The 17,429-nt window shown below is 41.3% G+C and overlaps 1 protein-coding gene across 5 annotated transcripts in view; it reads right to left on the bottom strand.

The window, feature by feature from the left end:
* Positions 1 to 17,429, bottom strand: part of DCUN1D4 (defective in cullin neddylation 1 domain containing 4) — a 71,355-nt gene that overhangs the window by 13,061 nt on the left and 40,865 nt on the right. For all 5 annotated transcript variants that reach the window (XM_043447857.1, XM_043447856.1, XM_043447855.1 and 2 more), the window contains 3 exons: positions 14,579 to 14,649; positions 10,018 to 10,109; positions 3,272 to 3,380 (listed from right to left, as the gene is read on the bottom strand). In XM_043447857.1, the coding sequence (XP_043303792.1) occupies positions 3,272 to 3,380; positions 10,018 to 10,109; positions 14,579 to 14,649 (272 nt within the window). The remainder of the gene's footprint in view (positions 1 to 3,271; positions 3,381 to 10,017; positions 10,110 to 14,578; positions 14,650 to 17,429) is intronic.

Genomic DNA, 17,429 nt, shown 5'->3' with positions numbered 1-17,429 from the left:
CAAAGTATGGAAAGGGCAAAATTCAAGCACTATTACAAAGGCTCCTACATCATACACGAAGCAGTGTCATATTACTGGAAGACAGACTGAGAACTTAAAGATGTGTGCTGTAAAGCCTGATTAATCACAAAAAATAACCCAGAGATACAGATAACAAGACAACAGTGGAACGGAATGATAAAAATGGAGTCTAAAAAAATCCAAAAGAAGTTATGAAAAGAGGAAAAAAGAAATAAACATAGATGGGACAAAAGGGAAAGGAACAGCAATACAGGAGATGCAAACTTAACCATATCAATAAACACATTAAATGTAAATGGTTTAAGCATCTCAAGACATATACCGGCAGCCCCAACTATGCATATGCTATCTAAAAGAAACCCACTTTAAATATAAAGACACAAAGGTTTAAAGAGGATGGAAAAAGACATATCACATAGACTTTACTTAAAACAAAAGCAGAAATGGCTATATTTCTATCAAACAAAGTAGACTTCAGAACAAAGAATATTATCAGAGGTAAAGAAAGACATTTCATAATGCTAAAAGGTCAATTTTTCAAGAAGACATAACACTACTACATATATATAAATCTAGCCTGAAGCCTCAAAATACGGTGAAACGAGAAACGACACAAGCAACAGAAGTAATCACAGTCGGAGAGTCCAACAAAGAGTCTCTCAGCAAATAACAGAACGGTAGGCAGAAATCAATCAGGGTACAGACGACCTGACCACTACTACCAACCAACTTGACCTACTTGACACTTATACAACATCCCACTGAACAGCAACAGAATAGTCATTCTTTGCAGGTACACATAAAACATTCATCACAGCAGATCACAATTGCAGACCATAAATCAAGCCTCCATACCTGTCAGTGGACTGAGACTATAAAGAGCATGTTCTCCAACCATGGCAGAATTAATGATAGATTATTTGGAAAAATCCTAGTAGCTGGCAAATAACACAACACACTTCTACATAATCAATGGGTCCAAAACAATCACAAGGGAAACAAGACAATATTTTGAGCTGGATGCAAATGAATATTTAACACCTCACAACTTGTGGGATACAGCTAAATAAAACAAATTCAATAACAAATTCATCTTAGGGTATATTTTAGCTGAACTGAATCTATTTGGTAATGATTAAATATGGGTGACTATTATTCAGCATTACATAACGGGGCTTTACATAATGGGGCTTAATTCACTGATATTTATTGATACTCTCCTTAAAAGGCAAAGATTTCTGCAGACTGCTACCAGAGATAGGAAGAAAGAAAACATGCAGTCCCTTAAACTGTCAGAAAAAATGCAGGCCTGGACCCAAACTCCCAGGCCCAGCTCGAGGGGACAGGAGGGCCATGTAAGTGATGATCCTGTGTGACGGTGGAGCCAGGTGGCTTGGCCCAGAAGCTGGAGCTGGAGCGAGCAACAGAGATACAGACGAGGCTCAGACAGCGCTTGGCATGGCAAAAGGCTGGGGCAGGCAGCAGGTTCAGCAGACAGCTAGTTCACCGTCAGCAGGGCACAGGCATCTTGTGGAAGGGGAAGCCTGGATGGGACTGGACTGCAATGGCCTGGGGGAACCCGGAGATGGGACCTACAGCCAGAACCTGAGTGTGGTCCTGGACCTACTGCTGAGCAACCAGGGGGCCCCAGTTCACCCCACTCCTTGGTGACGGAGAACGAAACCATCCTATTCATCACTCGGCTGCTAGGGAAGCAACTGTGATGTGCGCACAGTGATTGAAGCGCTATATTCACACGGAGGCGATGGTGCTCATGGCCGAAGGCGGACAAGCGGCCCAAGGCTGCGGGAGACGGACCAAGCCCTGCTGGTGCTAGTGCCTGTGAGAAGGGAGACGGCGTGGACAAGAGGTCACGGGAGCAGTGCGGGCAATGAGCACGGCCTCAACCCCAACGGAAGGAGCCTCTGTGACCGACTGAGAAGGGGACAGCCAGCCAGGTGGACGGAAAACTGAACCCAGTTCTAAAGCAGTGGACATGTGGGGAAATTTCACTTCCAAACAAGGAAGTTAGAAAACACAGTTGTTCTGGTGAAAAGGCATGATGCTTCTAAACAAAACTTCACCCGTATGATAGCACACTGCCGACTCAGGGAGGAAACAAATCTTGAGAAGGAAAACATTTAATCCTGGAAACCGTGCCTCTACTCTAAAAGCATCTGACCAGCAACTTTTAGATACGATTATACAAATGCCATTGAGTGAAACACTGCATCTGAGGTTGACCATACCACTTCTAACGTCTATACATTTTCATGCGTGTCCTAATTCCATTTGAGGCTGCAAAAATTCACACGTGAGGACACCACTGTGAACTTACTGCTGTGCTGTAGGTGCACCAGATCGCAACAGCAAACAAATTTTTGGCTAAACTAACAGAGCCAAAGCGAAGAAAAAGTGAAAAGATCCACATGGTGGTAAGAAAAAAAAAAGAACTGCTACTGAGTTCTCTGCTTAAAAAAAAATCATTAAAAAAAATCATCAGTCAGGAAAGCTAATCACCTGAACCCACCACACACACAAACAGAACAGAAAACTACCATCCTGCAACAGAGCATAATCGTTATTATCGTTATGTACGGGGCCGTGGACAGTGAGTGAACACAATGCCAACTGGTGCCTCAGGATTTACTCACTACCTGTGGTGACCAGGCTGAAAAATATAGCTTTATTTCACTCTGGTAGAACCACCGCCACAAACTTGGCCTGGCTCACTTGTGTGACAAACAAGATGATCATTTTTCAAAATGATGACTAGAAACTACATTTGAATCCTGTCCATTTAAATTAGCTTACATTTGAATTAATTCAAATTCAAATTATTTCCAGGTATGATCCAGCACCCATAGTCAAACTGGCTTCGACCTGACTACCTTATTCCAGGAAACTCAATGGGTGAAGGTTTGCTGTTTCGTGAGAAGCAAAAGCTTTTCCAAGCTTACCTAAGAGCTGTTGAGAACAATGTCTATGATGTGCCCATTTATAATTACTTCTAAGCCCATCACACGAGCTATTAAAGGCCTGTCACTAGAGCTTTTTGTTGACATACTACATTCTTGTCCAGACTCAGCTCATGTAGAAAGTCTACGTGTGGAAAGAAATTCTAACTAGCATCCTGGGAGTAGCTTACTCAACTTCCTTGCTGTAGCATATAAAACAAACCTCAAAAGGCAGTGAAAAGGGGGAGGGGAGAGAGAGAGAGAAACATCTGGATAGGATCCAGAGGACTCACCCGTGCAAAGTCAAACGCATATCTGTAAATAAGTTTAAAGTTTGTAGAATCATTTAATAATGATCTTAAGTAATCCAAAGTATTTCTGAGTTTTTCTGTTGTATCACATCTAGAAAAACAGAATAAAGGCAAATTATAACCTGAGTTTTTTTTCTGACGTGGGGCAGTAATATAAAACACAATCCCAAAAGACAATAAAAACCCTGGAGTTGGAACACGTCCACGATGAGCTTTTTTTCCTACGCTTTTTAAGAAATTCCGAATGTACGGAAAAGCTGAAGGTCCTGTAAATAAGCAGCCACGTGCCCATTCCCTGGGTCCACCATGAACACAGTCACATCTGTGCTCTCACATACAAGCACTTTTTTCTGTGCCTTTTCAAAGTAAGTTGCCAACATAATGCCACTTTACTCCTAAATGCCTCAATGCCATCATCACTCTTAATACCCCAGAAATGTTAACTTTCTTAGCTAATACATGACTCACGTGCAGATTTCCCAGTCTTCCCCCAGCTCCAGTTTTCCATCAGAGATCCAATCAAGGCTTATGCACTGCTCTCCAGTGTCTATCTCCTTAGTCTCTAGAAGGTACCTTGCCTTTTTTCTGTCTTTCTTGACAATCTCATTTTTGAAGGGACCAGACTAGTTGTTTTGCAGAATCTCAGTTTGTCAGATAATTTCCCTATGATTACACTTAGATTAAGCACTCATGATAAGAACACTCCAGGCTATGCGCTTCTCCTCCCATGAGGACAGTCTGTTCCATTACTGGTGATACTAAGATGACTCATTTGGTGAAGGTAGTACCCACCCATCTCCACTTAAAGGTACTCTTGGCCCCTCTAAATGGTGTGAAACCTCGAGAACGACACCTTGAGACTGACAATCCTGTTCCTCAGCAACCCATCACCAGGTGGCTTCAGCATCTGTTATGATCCCTGCCTAAATCAGTTTTACATTTGAGGATGCAAAATGGTGATTTTTCTAATTCTGTCATGCTTTTACACTTATAGGCCGGAACTTTTCTATAGAGGGAGTTCCACTCACCACCTTTCTTAGTTTTGGACTAAAGGACTCTTGCCTTTGACTCAGGGCTATGATCTGTTACTGTCCTCATCCTTATGGTGCACAACTTCACTCCAGTGTCCCTCTGACACGTCCCCATCAGTCTCTGAGCGCATCCTCGCTTTCTGACACAAGATATTCTAGTTCACCTTGTACTACTCTCTCTACCCTAGACTTGAAATCAGTTATTTCTCCAGAAAGCCCTGGTGACAACAACCTGTTTTCACAGGTAAGTGACACAGTTTTTTTTTCTCATTCAGTCACTCTGTCGTGTCCGACTCTTTGCAACCCCATGGACTGCAGCACGCCAGGCTTCCCTGTCCTTCACCATCTCCCGGAGCTTGCTCAAACTCATGTCCATTGAGTCAGTGATGCCATCCAACCACCTCGGCCTCTGTCATCCCCTACTCCTCCTGCCTTCAATCTTTCCTAGCATCAGGGTCTTTTTCTTAAGTAGCATCACAGCCTTTTTCCTAAGTAGACTATTTGGCTATTTTTATAAGCTAACTTTCTGTTCCTAATAGCTAGCCCTTAAAATTGAGAACCAAGAGTCATCATTTTCACTGGCAATTTTAAAGATTTTCAATGCTGGATGTGTTTCTTTGTGTTTCCCTATAGAGCTTTTACCTCCTACCAAATATAGATAATACATATTACAAGTATTAACAATGTAAATATTTTACATACTTTATTAAACCAAACTATACTTCACTATAGGACACACTGATTTATTTTCAGCACTAAAATTGTGAAATTTCTGCAATTTTTTTGTAGCTATCTACAAAAAGCTTCCCATGATCTACTGAGATGATAAAATATCTAAAAGTCAAAAATTACAGTAAATGTTTCACTTCTATGAGTTTACAAGAATTTAGAATATCCTCCCTGATTTCTCTGAAAACTAAAAAAGATTAAAATTAGGCTAACTTTAGAAGTCAGAAAAGGCTTCTTTAAGGGACTGACTTGTAAGTTGAGAGCTGAAAGATAAATGGAAACTAGATGTTTTTGGAGAGGAGGGCTTTCTAGATTAAAGGAATAGTATGCATAAAGGTCTAGCAGCACGCCAAGCCTAAAGACTAAAAGAAAATCATGTGACTAGACTGGGTAGAGTAAAAGGGAACATGGTCCAAAAAGAAGCTGAAAGAGAAGTAGGGCCAGACCATAAAGTTTTTGTGGTCCACAGTGGGGCTCTTTTTGTTTGTTTTGGATTTTTTAATACCTAGAAACAATGGAAGCTATCTCCTATCATGAGAGTTACCATGATCAGGCTTCCATCTTGGAAAAGCCCACTCCGGATCTCCGTGGGAAAAGGTTAGAAATGGGGGGGGGGAGAAAAGACACTGATTGATAGCCTAGTTGGACAGTTAGCGCCAGAACCCATCGGGTTCATGGAGGCTAGAAGGATGCGTGAGAAAGCAGTATGTGGGAACCTGCGAGGCAGGAGCAGAAGCAGAGCTTACCGTGTGTTGGGCTCTCTTCTCTACGGTTTGATTTTCTTACCACAGATATATGAGTAATATTTTATCAGTAGTAATATGGGAGAGGAGTAAAGAGAAGGGAAACAGCTAACCCCAAAATACCTAAGGCTGGAATTCCCCTCTTCATTTGGAAAAAAGGTTAAGGACCAAAACCACAGGAAAGTGGCCAGATTTGGGCCAGTTGGTTTAGTTTAGTTCTGCCCAATGAAAGGAAGAGTAGTTGCTTGTTTCAACAGATTCTAGAGCAGGAACCACTGCATAGCTGAAAGAAAATAACGCAGTTGCAAGGTGAATGTGAAGTTCTACAGCGAGCTGGGGAATAAGTCCAACCAACACTGGCAAAGATGTCCTGACACTGCAAGACGCACAGAGTTGGTCTGGAGAGTCACACATAAAACGCCCAAAGTGAAATTCACTCCATGTGTCTATTAACGAGGTTAGAGACGATGCTGTCAATAGAGTTTGCTGTTAGTCGTTCAGTCGTGTCCAACTCATTGGGACCCCACGGACTGTAGCTCACCAGGCTCCTCTGTCCATGGGATTCTCCAGGCAAGAATACCTGAGTGGGTTGCCATTTCCTTCTCCAAATAAAGAGTTTGATCTGCTTTAAAAGGGGCCTGGTCCCGTAGAGCCCGTGGACTAACCCCCACCAGGGATCCAGGCCGCTGAGTCACCCTGTCCGAACCGTACGTTGCCATCTAGTGGCCGCTCAGCAAGGTCATCTGCAGACGGCTCCGTTCCAACAAAGATGTGAAGAAACAGGCTTGGCCTGAGACTTCGGAAAGCAGCCAATCATTCAGCCCATCTCCCCAGCTTTCCTGAGGTAGTCGCGGTGTGACAGTGCCATGCTGCCAAGGAGCATCATTTGCCACAAGAAAATATGCACGTATTGTGGAATCACTGCTTATTTCAACCGTGCTGCTGAAACAGTCAGAAGTAACAAGAATGAGGATAATCTTCAAAGGTTATACACTCAAAGGTAGTTCTCTTCTATTACCCAGGGACAGCCTTCACCCCTTCACCCAGTCAGCCCAAAGGTAGGTATTTTTCCAGCCCATCATCATTTCTATGCAAAGTTAGCTACAAGGCTAACAAACATTTTTGGTTTTGTTTTGTTTAGCTTAAATGCTCTATAAGCTTAATTCATCAGAGGTAACCTTAAACCCACATGCTAGAACAAGACAAAAAATAAAACAGTCAATTAAACCAAGAGCTGGGAATTTCCTGGCAGTTCAGTGGTTAGTACTCGTACTTTCACTGCCCGGGGTATGGGTTCAATCCCTGGTCAGGGAACTAAGACCCCACAAGTCACATGGCAGGGCCGAAATAAAATAAGTACTGTGCCTTCTCTAAGAACCATCACAGGAGCCTGGAGATCAATGTTCCCTTCCCTACCAGCTGCTGTCACTTCTTCCAAGAATCAAGAAACACAGCCCTCCAGTGGAAATGCCAAGCATGCAGCTCCTCCAGACAACGTCCAAGAGATAAATTCTGGGTGCCCCACATTCCATCGCTTCAACCTTCTTGGTTTTAGGGACACTGCCAGAGACATCCAGGAAGTGGCAGATTCAAAACTCCCTGGTTCTAAAACGCCTGGGCTTCCTATTTCTAGCATGCACCCACAGTACAGTAACTTAAAAAAAAAGTCTTTTTTTATACTTTAATTTTCACTTGAGTCCAAAAAAGTTCACTTGACAGATTTAATAAACCCAAAAATGAGAAAAAAGGAAAAAATTCCAGATAGAAGACGAAATAGATCATTCAAAAGATGGAGTATTTTCCATCTTTAGAAGATATAAAAGACTGGCCTCTGAGTTTTCTTATTTATTGGGTGCAAATACCTTATAAATACAAGTAGCATAAACAGAAGTGACCTTATTACTTTTGGATGTTTTGGCTGAACACTGCTTCCAAGCTCCTGCCTCAAATGGACTTTGTCTTGTTCCTGGCTTTTGTTTCCCCAGGACCTAGAATTCCAGGCTTGGCACATCACTGCCACTCAAATATTTGCTGAACAAATGACGGATCTAGGGAGGCAGGAGGGGGAGGAGGGTGGAAATTCATAAAACTTGGAATTGCACTATTTCTGAACTACAAAGAACCTTAGAGGTTATTGTGAGTAATCACCCTCACCTCACTGATGAGGAAACTTAATCTCAGAGTTTCATATCACAAAAAGAAAGATTCCTCATTTTTTCCCGCAGGGATCAGGTCTGTCACTACACAGTACACCACAGGACCGAGTGCCAGCATTCTCTGGGAAGCCACCTGCCACCACTTCACACAAAATGTCAGAGTTCCCAACAGAGAGCGTGTGGAGCGCCCCCTACCCCGAGAGCACACACCAAGGCCTCTTTCGGGAAACTGCACAGCTCAGCTCCCAGACAACGTGATCCTCAAACCACGAGCAAGGCCTTGCACTGGGTAATATTCTTCTGCAAAGGCAAATGTAAAAACGAACCCAGAACTATACCAAAATGGGATATTATACCCTCTTAAGACAAGTGAAAATGTGCCTGAAAAAAAAATGCTGATGGTACCTCCTCTAAAGCCTTGAATGAAATCTTGATTTAACCTCGCATTCATCATTGCAAGGGTACTTTAAAAGAAGCAGCCGTCCCGTGCTCTACCAGGAAAGCACCAGAGAAGCAGCGAGGAAGACGATGCAAGAGTTGGTGGGCTTAACATCGTGAGGAGATGTTTCCCAACAGGACGAACACAATCCTATGAGATCCCAGAGACTTAACTCCAAAATTCTCGAGCATGCTGAGGAAAGTGTATTTGCAAAAGGGTGATTTGGCTTTTACCTAAAATGCATGTGTCATCAGATAATAGTTGTTAGAGGAAGAAAGTGACTGAAGAATCAGAAGTCTTAGGTTTTCTTCTTACCCCTAATCCCATTGCAAATCACACACCCCTTTGAAGCCTCTGTCTCCTCACTTGTAAAATGGGCAGGATGAAGTCTGATCTGTCAAGGTAGGTGTGAGGATCAAACAAGGGAACAGTGAAAAGGCCTCATAAAAGTGAGGCCTAAGCACACTGAAAATAAAGTATTGTTGCCAACGACAAAGGGACAATGATATTAAAAGCTGACAAATTTCTAAATTATTTAAATAAAACCATTAAGCCATTTCAATTCCAATTTTAATACAAGTCTATTATTCCTACTTAAAAGAAAAAGAAAAAGCCATTCTAAGTACTTTAGATCAGTTATTCAATACTATCCTAAGAATCAGCACTTCCTCTTTTAATATCATTTGAAATGTTTCATCATTCACCTCATTTGTATCTTTCAAGGGATAAAAGAATGACAATTTATGTTTTCCTGAGTGAAACTCTTAGCAAACACACACACAAAAACACACACACAGACATACATGCGTGTAAGCACAAAGTGAATACATAAAACCACTGATTTTTTCCTCAACTCTGCACCAAGTAACATAAACAGAATCTTTATTATTATTAATTTTTAATCACTAGAGTAATGAAATTTTAAACTTTCACAAAGCTAATGTGAGAATATATCAAATAAAAGATAAATATCTTTACTTGTAAGTTATACTTTACTCAACTGTTCTCACTAACTATAAACCAGATGCTAACACTATAATTTTAAACTTATGCTGTCAAACATGGTAGTCACTCAACATACACAGCAACTGGGTACCAGAAATGCAGCTGATAAAGACTGAGGTATATCATAAAAGTAAAATATACACCAGGTTTCAAAGACTCAATATGAAAAAAAAAGTAAAATAAAGTGATTTTTAAAATATTGATTAATGTTAGGATGATAATATTTTGGATATTCTGGGCTAAGTAAAATACATTAAGACAAATTTTACCTGTTTCTTTTTCCTTTTTTTAATGTGGCTATTAGAAAATTTTAAATTATATATGTGGCTCACATATATGACAAAAGGATGATCCATTTCTATTGAACTGCTCTAGAAGAATACTAAAATAAACAGTGTACATTATATAAAAACCTCAATTGCTAAAATTTATCCATATAGCCCTCCTCCACATATGAAAAAGGGGCTTGGTCTTCACACCTGTGACCACAGGTGAAGCCTGCCCAGATCCCCAGGCTTTCCTCCAGTCACCCAACCCAGATGAGGTCCCAGAGGGAGGCAGTCAGCCAGGGGAGAGCAAGGACCCCCCACTCCCACCCCCATCCCAGGGCAGCCTTGGGACTTACTGTAGAGAAGTCATTCCTTTTAACCATTCCTGTAGAGTAAAATAACCCATATTTTGTGCATCCAATTTCCAAGCTAGGACAAGCATAACTACCTGTTTAAAACAAAACAAAGCAGAAAGACCAATCAAATCAGGAGAACAGACCTCAGCAATTAAATACATTAACATCACACCAAATGTTCACAGTAGTTTAGTCACTGAAATATGAACAGGGTAACTCGAAAATGAGTTCTAGTTTGGCAAACATCTAGAAGTTTGATAATTCAGTCTGCTGACAAGGGTTTGGACAAACATGACTTCTGTTGATGCCTGATGGTGAAAGTATAAAGGGATTAACCTCTCCAAAGAGGCTCCGCAGTATCGAAACTGGAACCAGCAGTTCCACCCATGGAGGTTATCTCACAGCTACACCTGCACATGTACACAAAGCTGAATAGGCATCAAGACTTACTACAGGACCATTTGTGGTAGTAAAAAACTGAGAACAACCAAATGCCTACCAGTAAGGGACGACTTAATACACCTTTGCTAAACACATTCTACACAAAGGAAAACGATGTCACTATTGAGACAAATGAAGCGGAGCCATCAACACAAATATGGAACAGTTTCCAATATTTAAGTGAAAATGAAGAGACATGTGCAGAACAGAGTGTTAAAACCCAAAAGGTAGGTGGTGGGACAGACAGTGGACATCATGTTTGTAAATTCAGCTCTAAAAGGGGGGAGATGACTTTAATGCAGCCCAACACTCCACGCCTATGGCGCTGCGCCTGCAACACGCACAGGCTGGACAGACTGCCCTCGGGCACCTCTCAGTGGGCACCTTCCTTGCTGTGAGTGGCTCTTCTGAAACTCTGCTGATGTGAGCAACGGTGACAACCGGTTTGTGGCACTGATCATCACTTCTTCACTTAGATGTTTTAGAGAAAAGGGTGGCACCGAGATAGTTATGGTTGAGTTTAATAAATACCTGAAGGTATAGAAGACAAAATTACATTTTGAAGATGCCTCCAGCTGCAAGCTCTCTGGGGTTCTTACACAAGGACAGAGCTGAGGCCGTCTAGATTGGGGAGAGAACAGGAAGCCCTCCCACCTCATCTACTTCAAGACCCAGGACAAGATGAGGAGCAACTTAAAAACAAAGCATGCCATTCCTGGAGAGGTGAAGAAGTGGGACGGGGCCTTCCTAGGACCAGCCTGCCACTCTGCAAGGCTGGCAATCTCTGGACAGTCACTCATAGAGAAGGGAATTCAAGTTCTCAGCTGGAGACCACACATACCCTGAACGGCTGTATGTCTATCTGTTGTAATAAAAAAAAGGGCAATGGGCAGAAAATACATATTTCTATAATACAGTTGGCTGGGGACAAGCAAACGTGGCATTTGGCAGGTACTCTCATTTCTTTACACCTGAAGAACTGCCCCATTACACTGCTACCTGGGTCAGATGGTGCCCAACTGGGTCAGATGGTGGTGACAGTGAGAGGAAAGCAGGGTGATATAACATAAAACATGAGGCAAGCCAAGACATGGAAGCAACCTCAGCGTCCACAAACAAGGTGTGGCGTACACACTTTCTAATTCACACTGCTATGTTCTCAGACAGCGTCTGTACTCAGTCCTCTGTTAGAAAGATTAAGTACTCCACACAAACACTTGTTGAGTTAAGAAAATAAAAAACAGTCATGGCAAAGGAACACACACACACACAGTATGCATGTAATGTGGCCAAACAGCCAAAGCAGGCATTACAATGGGAATTTCTTTACACAAAACAGACCTTTCCCCAGGACAGCCAATAAGAAGCTAACTAAAGCACTTCAGTGTTACCTCAGTGAATGAAAGCTGACCTGAATTTTACAAGCCTGCTTACATTTCATGAGCTATAAATATCAGGCGGGGCGAGGGTTTTAAATGCTTTAAAGTGTTCACTTATCAATACAGATAAGCCTTTAAAAAACTATTTCAGTGTCTGTTTTTCAAACAATTTCTTTAAAACTGGGATGCATCCATAGCTTATGGCTTATCAGATTTACTTAACATTTTTCCCTTTAAGTGATGAATAAAATAATAAAATTTCTATTAGTGGCATCTTAAACTGAAATACAGTAATAAATACTTTAGAATAACAGTCTGAATTGGGTCTTTTGGTCTTCTATGTGATTCAACATTTCAAGATTATTTCTATTCCTACAGAAATGGAGAACCAAAGACTCATAATTACCAAAAAAGATAATAATAGCAACTATTTTTTATTGAGTACTGGTATTTGGGGGCTTCCCAGGTGGCACTAGTGGTGAAAGAATCCACCTGCTAATGCAGGAGATTAGGGTTCGATACCTGGGCTGCAAAGATCCTCTAGAGTAGGAAATGGCAACCCACTCCAGTATTCTTGCCTGGAGACTTCCATGGACACAGGAGCCTGGCGGGCTGCAGTCCATGGGGCCACAGAGTCGGACAGGACTGAGCGACCGACACACACGCTGGTATCTGGGGTGAGCCACTTTAAAGCACGGGGCCTTGCCACTTTTCTGCTCAGAAGCAGCTGTGGCACTCCCCCACACAACAGGCCTTCCTCCCCGGAGAGCAGACGCCCACTCAATCCCTGACACCTGCGGCCTGACACCGCCCCATCTCCCCACCATCGGGCCCTGCGTCCACCCCCAATTACATGCCGACTGCTGCTCCCTGGGTAGAAACGGGACTCCTCTCAGAGCCAGCTCACTCTCGCCCCTCTTACACTGCCCTCCAGAAAACACTTGTCAACCTTAGCCCATTCCCTGTCAGAAAACTTCCTTCTTAAAGTCAGTGAAATGTTCTTTTCTGTCTATGTTCTTTTCTGGCTATGGACCAGATTAAGCAAAACACTACTGACCCAGCTGTCCCCAGACCTTTGCACCAATCTGAATAATGTATTAAGACATCTGACCCAGAAAGATGGCTTAAAACTCAACATTCAAAAAATTAAGATCATGGTATCCAGTCCCATCACTCCATGGCAAACAGATGAGGGAAAAATGAAAGCAATGACAAATTTTACTTCCTTAGGCTCCAAAATCACTGTGGACGGTGACTGTAGCCATGAAATTAAGACGCTTGCTCATAGGACGGAAAGCTATGACAAACCTAGAATATATTAAAAAGCAAAGACATCACTTTGCTAACAAAGTTCTGAATAGACAAAGCTATGGTTTTTCCAGCAGTCATGTATGGATGTGAGCTGGACCATAAAGAAGGCTGAGCACCAAAGAATTGATGCCTTCGAATTGTGGTGCTGGAGAAGACTCTTGAGAGTCCCTTGGACTACAAGATCAAACCAGTCAATCCTAAAGGAAATCAACCCTGAATATTCATTGGAAGGACTGAAACTCCAATACTTTGGCCCCATGATGCAAAGAGCTGACTCACTGGAAAAGACCCTGATGCTGGGAAAGACTGACAGCAAAGGGAGAAGAGGGCAGCAGCGGATGTGATGGTTAGAGAGCATCACTGAGCCAACAGACATGAATCTGAGCCAACTCCAGGCGATAGCAAAGGACAGGGAAGCCTGGCATGTTGCCGTCCATGGTGTTGCAAAGAGTTGGACACGACTTGGCAAATGAACAACAACCTGAACTAGATCACATTAAAATTAAAAATACAAGGCAAAAATCAGTCCAAAGGCTCTTTAGAAAATTTAAAGTGTTACTGGGAGGAAGTGGGGAAGATGTAGGCATAGAAATGGTAACAAAAAATTTTTAATAAAATTTCTTGGTGAAATCTCCAGGAGCATGACATATCGGCATGGGCACCAGGTTCTTTTACCAATGCTTGCTCTGATGAAAGGGATGATCCCTTGGGAGCACTACCAGAGTATAAATTCACTGAAGATGTAAGAAGCACTTGCTAAACTGGGGGCTGTAATATTAAACTGTATAGCTAACGAGCCAGGGCATTTGTATAATTTTTCATTTTACAGTAAGACAGATGTGGGAATAGGAAAAATATTCAATAATAACATGATGATAAGAATTAGGCAAAAATAATTAAGCATGTACAAAACTTCTAATTGAATTTTTTAAGGGAAATACTTAGGGTTTTTACACTAAAAATCAATCACTTTCCAAGCTAAATTCAACTGGAAGTAAAGGAGCTGTGAAAAATCCTTGATAATTACAACCTATTCAAAACTCTTATAAATAATTAATTATTCAAAGTCCTGGACAAACTCTACATTAGGCTGGAACAACACAGAGGAGGACAAAGATACACAATGCCATCAGTCCCCTAGTTATCTGTCATCGGAGGTACACATGCACACACCACTTTTTAAATGTCTAGTTACTTGATTAGTGAAATTAAAGAAATTAAGAAATTAAATGAGAAAAAAAAATGACTAACTGTAGTTACACCACATCAACTGCAAAAAAAGTTCTGCTTTACAAACCAATTCAGAATGGAACTTATTTCTTAGACTGCCTCATAAAAACTAACATATCCTTACTTCTTTACTGTTGCATTATTTGTTGAGAGACCAAATCAGATCAACTGATTTTCCCAAATTAGTAAGTTAGACTTACATTTTCTGGCTCAACACCAATGTCTTCACAGAATTTCTCCATGCCTTCAGGACCTACGACATCATCAGTACCTGTGTGAAATGCAATTTATACAAAGTAAATCTAACCATGTACAGATATAATCACTACTGTAGCATTATACTGTTAAAATACTTATTATTAAGATCAAATAACACCTAAGGACCATAAACCGTTTCTGAAGGAAGAAATTACCAAGTATAAGTTGAAAAATATTCTGGAATTTAAGTTCTATCTTTAAAGGACTCTGCTTTGCACAATCATTTACATCAATTTATGGCCGAGTCCTTCAACCTACAAATGATGTACATATAATTGATATTTAAAGATAAGGTTGCTGCTGCTAAGTCGCTTCAGTCGCGTCCGACTCTGTGCGACCCCATTGACGTCAGCCCACCAGGCTCCCCCATCTCTGGGATTCTCCAGGCAAGAACACTGGAGTGGGTTGCCATTTCCTTCTCCAATGAGTTAAAGTGAAAAGTGAAAGAAGTCGCTTAGTCGTGTCCAACTCATAGCGACCCCATGGACTGCAGCCTACCAGGTTCCTCCATCCACAGGATTTTCCAGGCAAGAGTACTGGAGTGGGGTGCCACTGCCTTCTCCGAAAGATTACAGGTTAAAGGTTACAGGTATTCAATTTCTATTCTTTAAAGTAGCTTATAAATCTCTATTCTTATTTTGACAATAATTTCAACACATAAAATAAATTTTGGAAACACAGTAAAAAACCACCTAATATTCTTTATAAAATTAACTGGGAAGTAATATAATTGTTTCTTTTACACAGAAAAAAAAAAAAAAATCAAGCAGTCTTTTTTTTGTTCTACACAAGGCAATAGTCCTTTCTTCACACTCCACGTTAGCTCTCTCTTCCTGAAAGCAATGTCCATACATCACAGCTCTATTGCATCCCCACTCATTCTTCAACCACGGCAACTGTTTTCTGTTCCTCTCCCTCCATGGAAACTCCCCTTGCCAAGGCCACCAATCAGCTCTAATCACCACATCCAGTAGACATAGCCCATCTCTGTTTTATGTGGCTTCCCTGGAGTAGCTGAGATTATCCTTCCGTAGTGTCTCAGCCCGGGTCACCAGCTGAAACGGAAGGCCTCATCCCGCAGTTCCCCCTTCTCCTACATTCTCAAGAGCCAATCAACGATTCAGTGCCCCGCCAATTTTACTTTCCAAATATTTCTTAACTGCTGACTTACTATTCAGACGTCATTCTCTCACTTAGATGACCACAGCAGTACCCTCAGGGTCTCCCCATTTCCAGAGCCTCACCCTGCACACAGCCACCTGGAGGGTCGACCTCAAACATAAACTCCATCCTGGCTTAAAATCCTTTGATTTTAAGCTCCCTACCATCTATGGATGAAGTCCAAAGTCTCTGGCATATCAAATAAGGTTCTTTATGATCTATTGCCACCCTTCCTCTTCAGCCTCATAACTTTCCACCTTCAAATCAAGTTTCCCAGATATAAAACAATCAAATAAATACTGCTGAATGAATAAAAGTTAGGATCCAGAAATGCCTACCCATGGTTCGCTCCGCACACATACCCTGACATGTGGTACTACTACATGGTACTACATGTGGTACTACTCTTGGGGCTCAGTCCACCTCCCTCTCCCCTCTTCTCACGCGAGCTCCTTCCATCTTGCAGGCGGGACCACACAGGCAGCCCTCCCAACGTCCCCACTCCCACCGATGGAGGCCGGGCCAGGCAGTCCCCATGCAATGCTAGGAATACTTTTCCCACATCTGCATCGAGTCCCAGCTCATCTACCTTTCCTTCTAAATTCCAACAGAGTAAGAGCTATTTATTCTTATAACCTCAACCTACTACCTTGGCATGAAGTAGTTGCTCCATAAATTTTATTGAATGAATGGATGGATATCAGAATACAAAAATCACTCTACAATCTTTCACAGCCTTCAGATGTACCAAGCTGCCAAGATCAGCAGAATCCATCTAAATGCCTGTTTTATTCAAATGTTATCAACTGGGCACATCCTGGAGCTATTCACTGCAGAAGTAGCTGACGAGGAATAATACATGGTCCCTGCCCACCAAGATTGGAAATAAAGCGCAAGAGTAATTTCAATGCAAAGTAATAACTAGATCACAAAGTATATGGTGGTTGTTCTCACAAAGGGTGACAATTAAAACCACCTTGCACGCTTACTGGTCAGTCCTGTGTCACTTCTCTCTTCTAGTCCTTGGCTTCTCTTAAAATCCAAACTCAGGCTCTTCCACCTAATCTAGCCAGAGCAAATACTTTTTCTGCCTGTTTTATTTGCCTTTTAATCACAAATGTGCTATTTTGTCACAAATAATTTCCTTTCACATAATTCAAATCTGTTATCTTTTTGGGGACTTTCTCTTTTTTCTCCTTTTACATGTTTTTCAATGTATCCTTAATTTTGTCTTATTACAGGAAAATCAAATAAAACTTTACTTAATTTTTAATTTAATTTTTGGGGCAACATTAATACATACAATGATATGAAATTTCAATTAAAATTGAAAATAAAAGTGCAAAAAAGCAAAAGTTTTCCTTCTAACCTTTCCCTACACCCCAGAAGAATTTCTTTAAAAATCCTTCCTCAAATAAGCTATTTTATAGAATTTTAGCTACAGTAAATATATACATATTTATTTCTATAAGTTTTTCAGGCAATTCTCTTTGGCCTCCAGGTACACAACAATCATTTCATCTTCAATGAATGATTTATTTATTTCCTGTATTTATTTATTTATTATTTATTTATTTTCCTGTATTTATGCCCCTTTTTTATCTAACAGGATTAGCTAATAACCTCCCAAAA

Source organism: Cervus canadensis, chromosome 26, assembly GCF_019320065.1.
Source record: "Cervus canadensis isolate Bull #8, Minnesota chromosome 26, ASM1932006v1, whole genome shotgun sequence".
In the NCBI taxonomy this organism is placed as follows: Eukaryota; Metazoa; Chordata; class Mammalia; order Artiodactyla; family Cervidae; genus Cervus; species Cervus canadensis.
The sequence above is the reverse complement of the archived record's forward strand: the minus strand, read 5'-3'. Positions and strand labels throughout refer to the sequence as shown.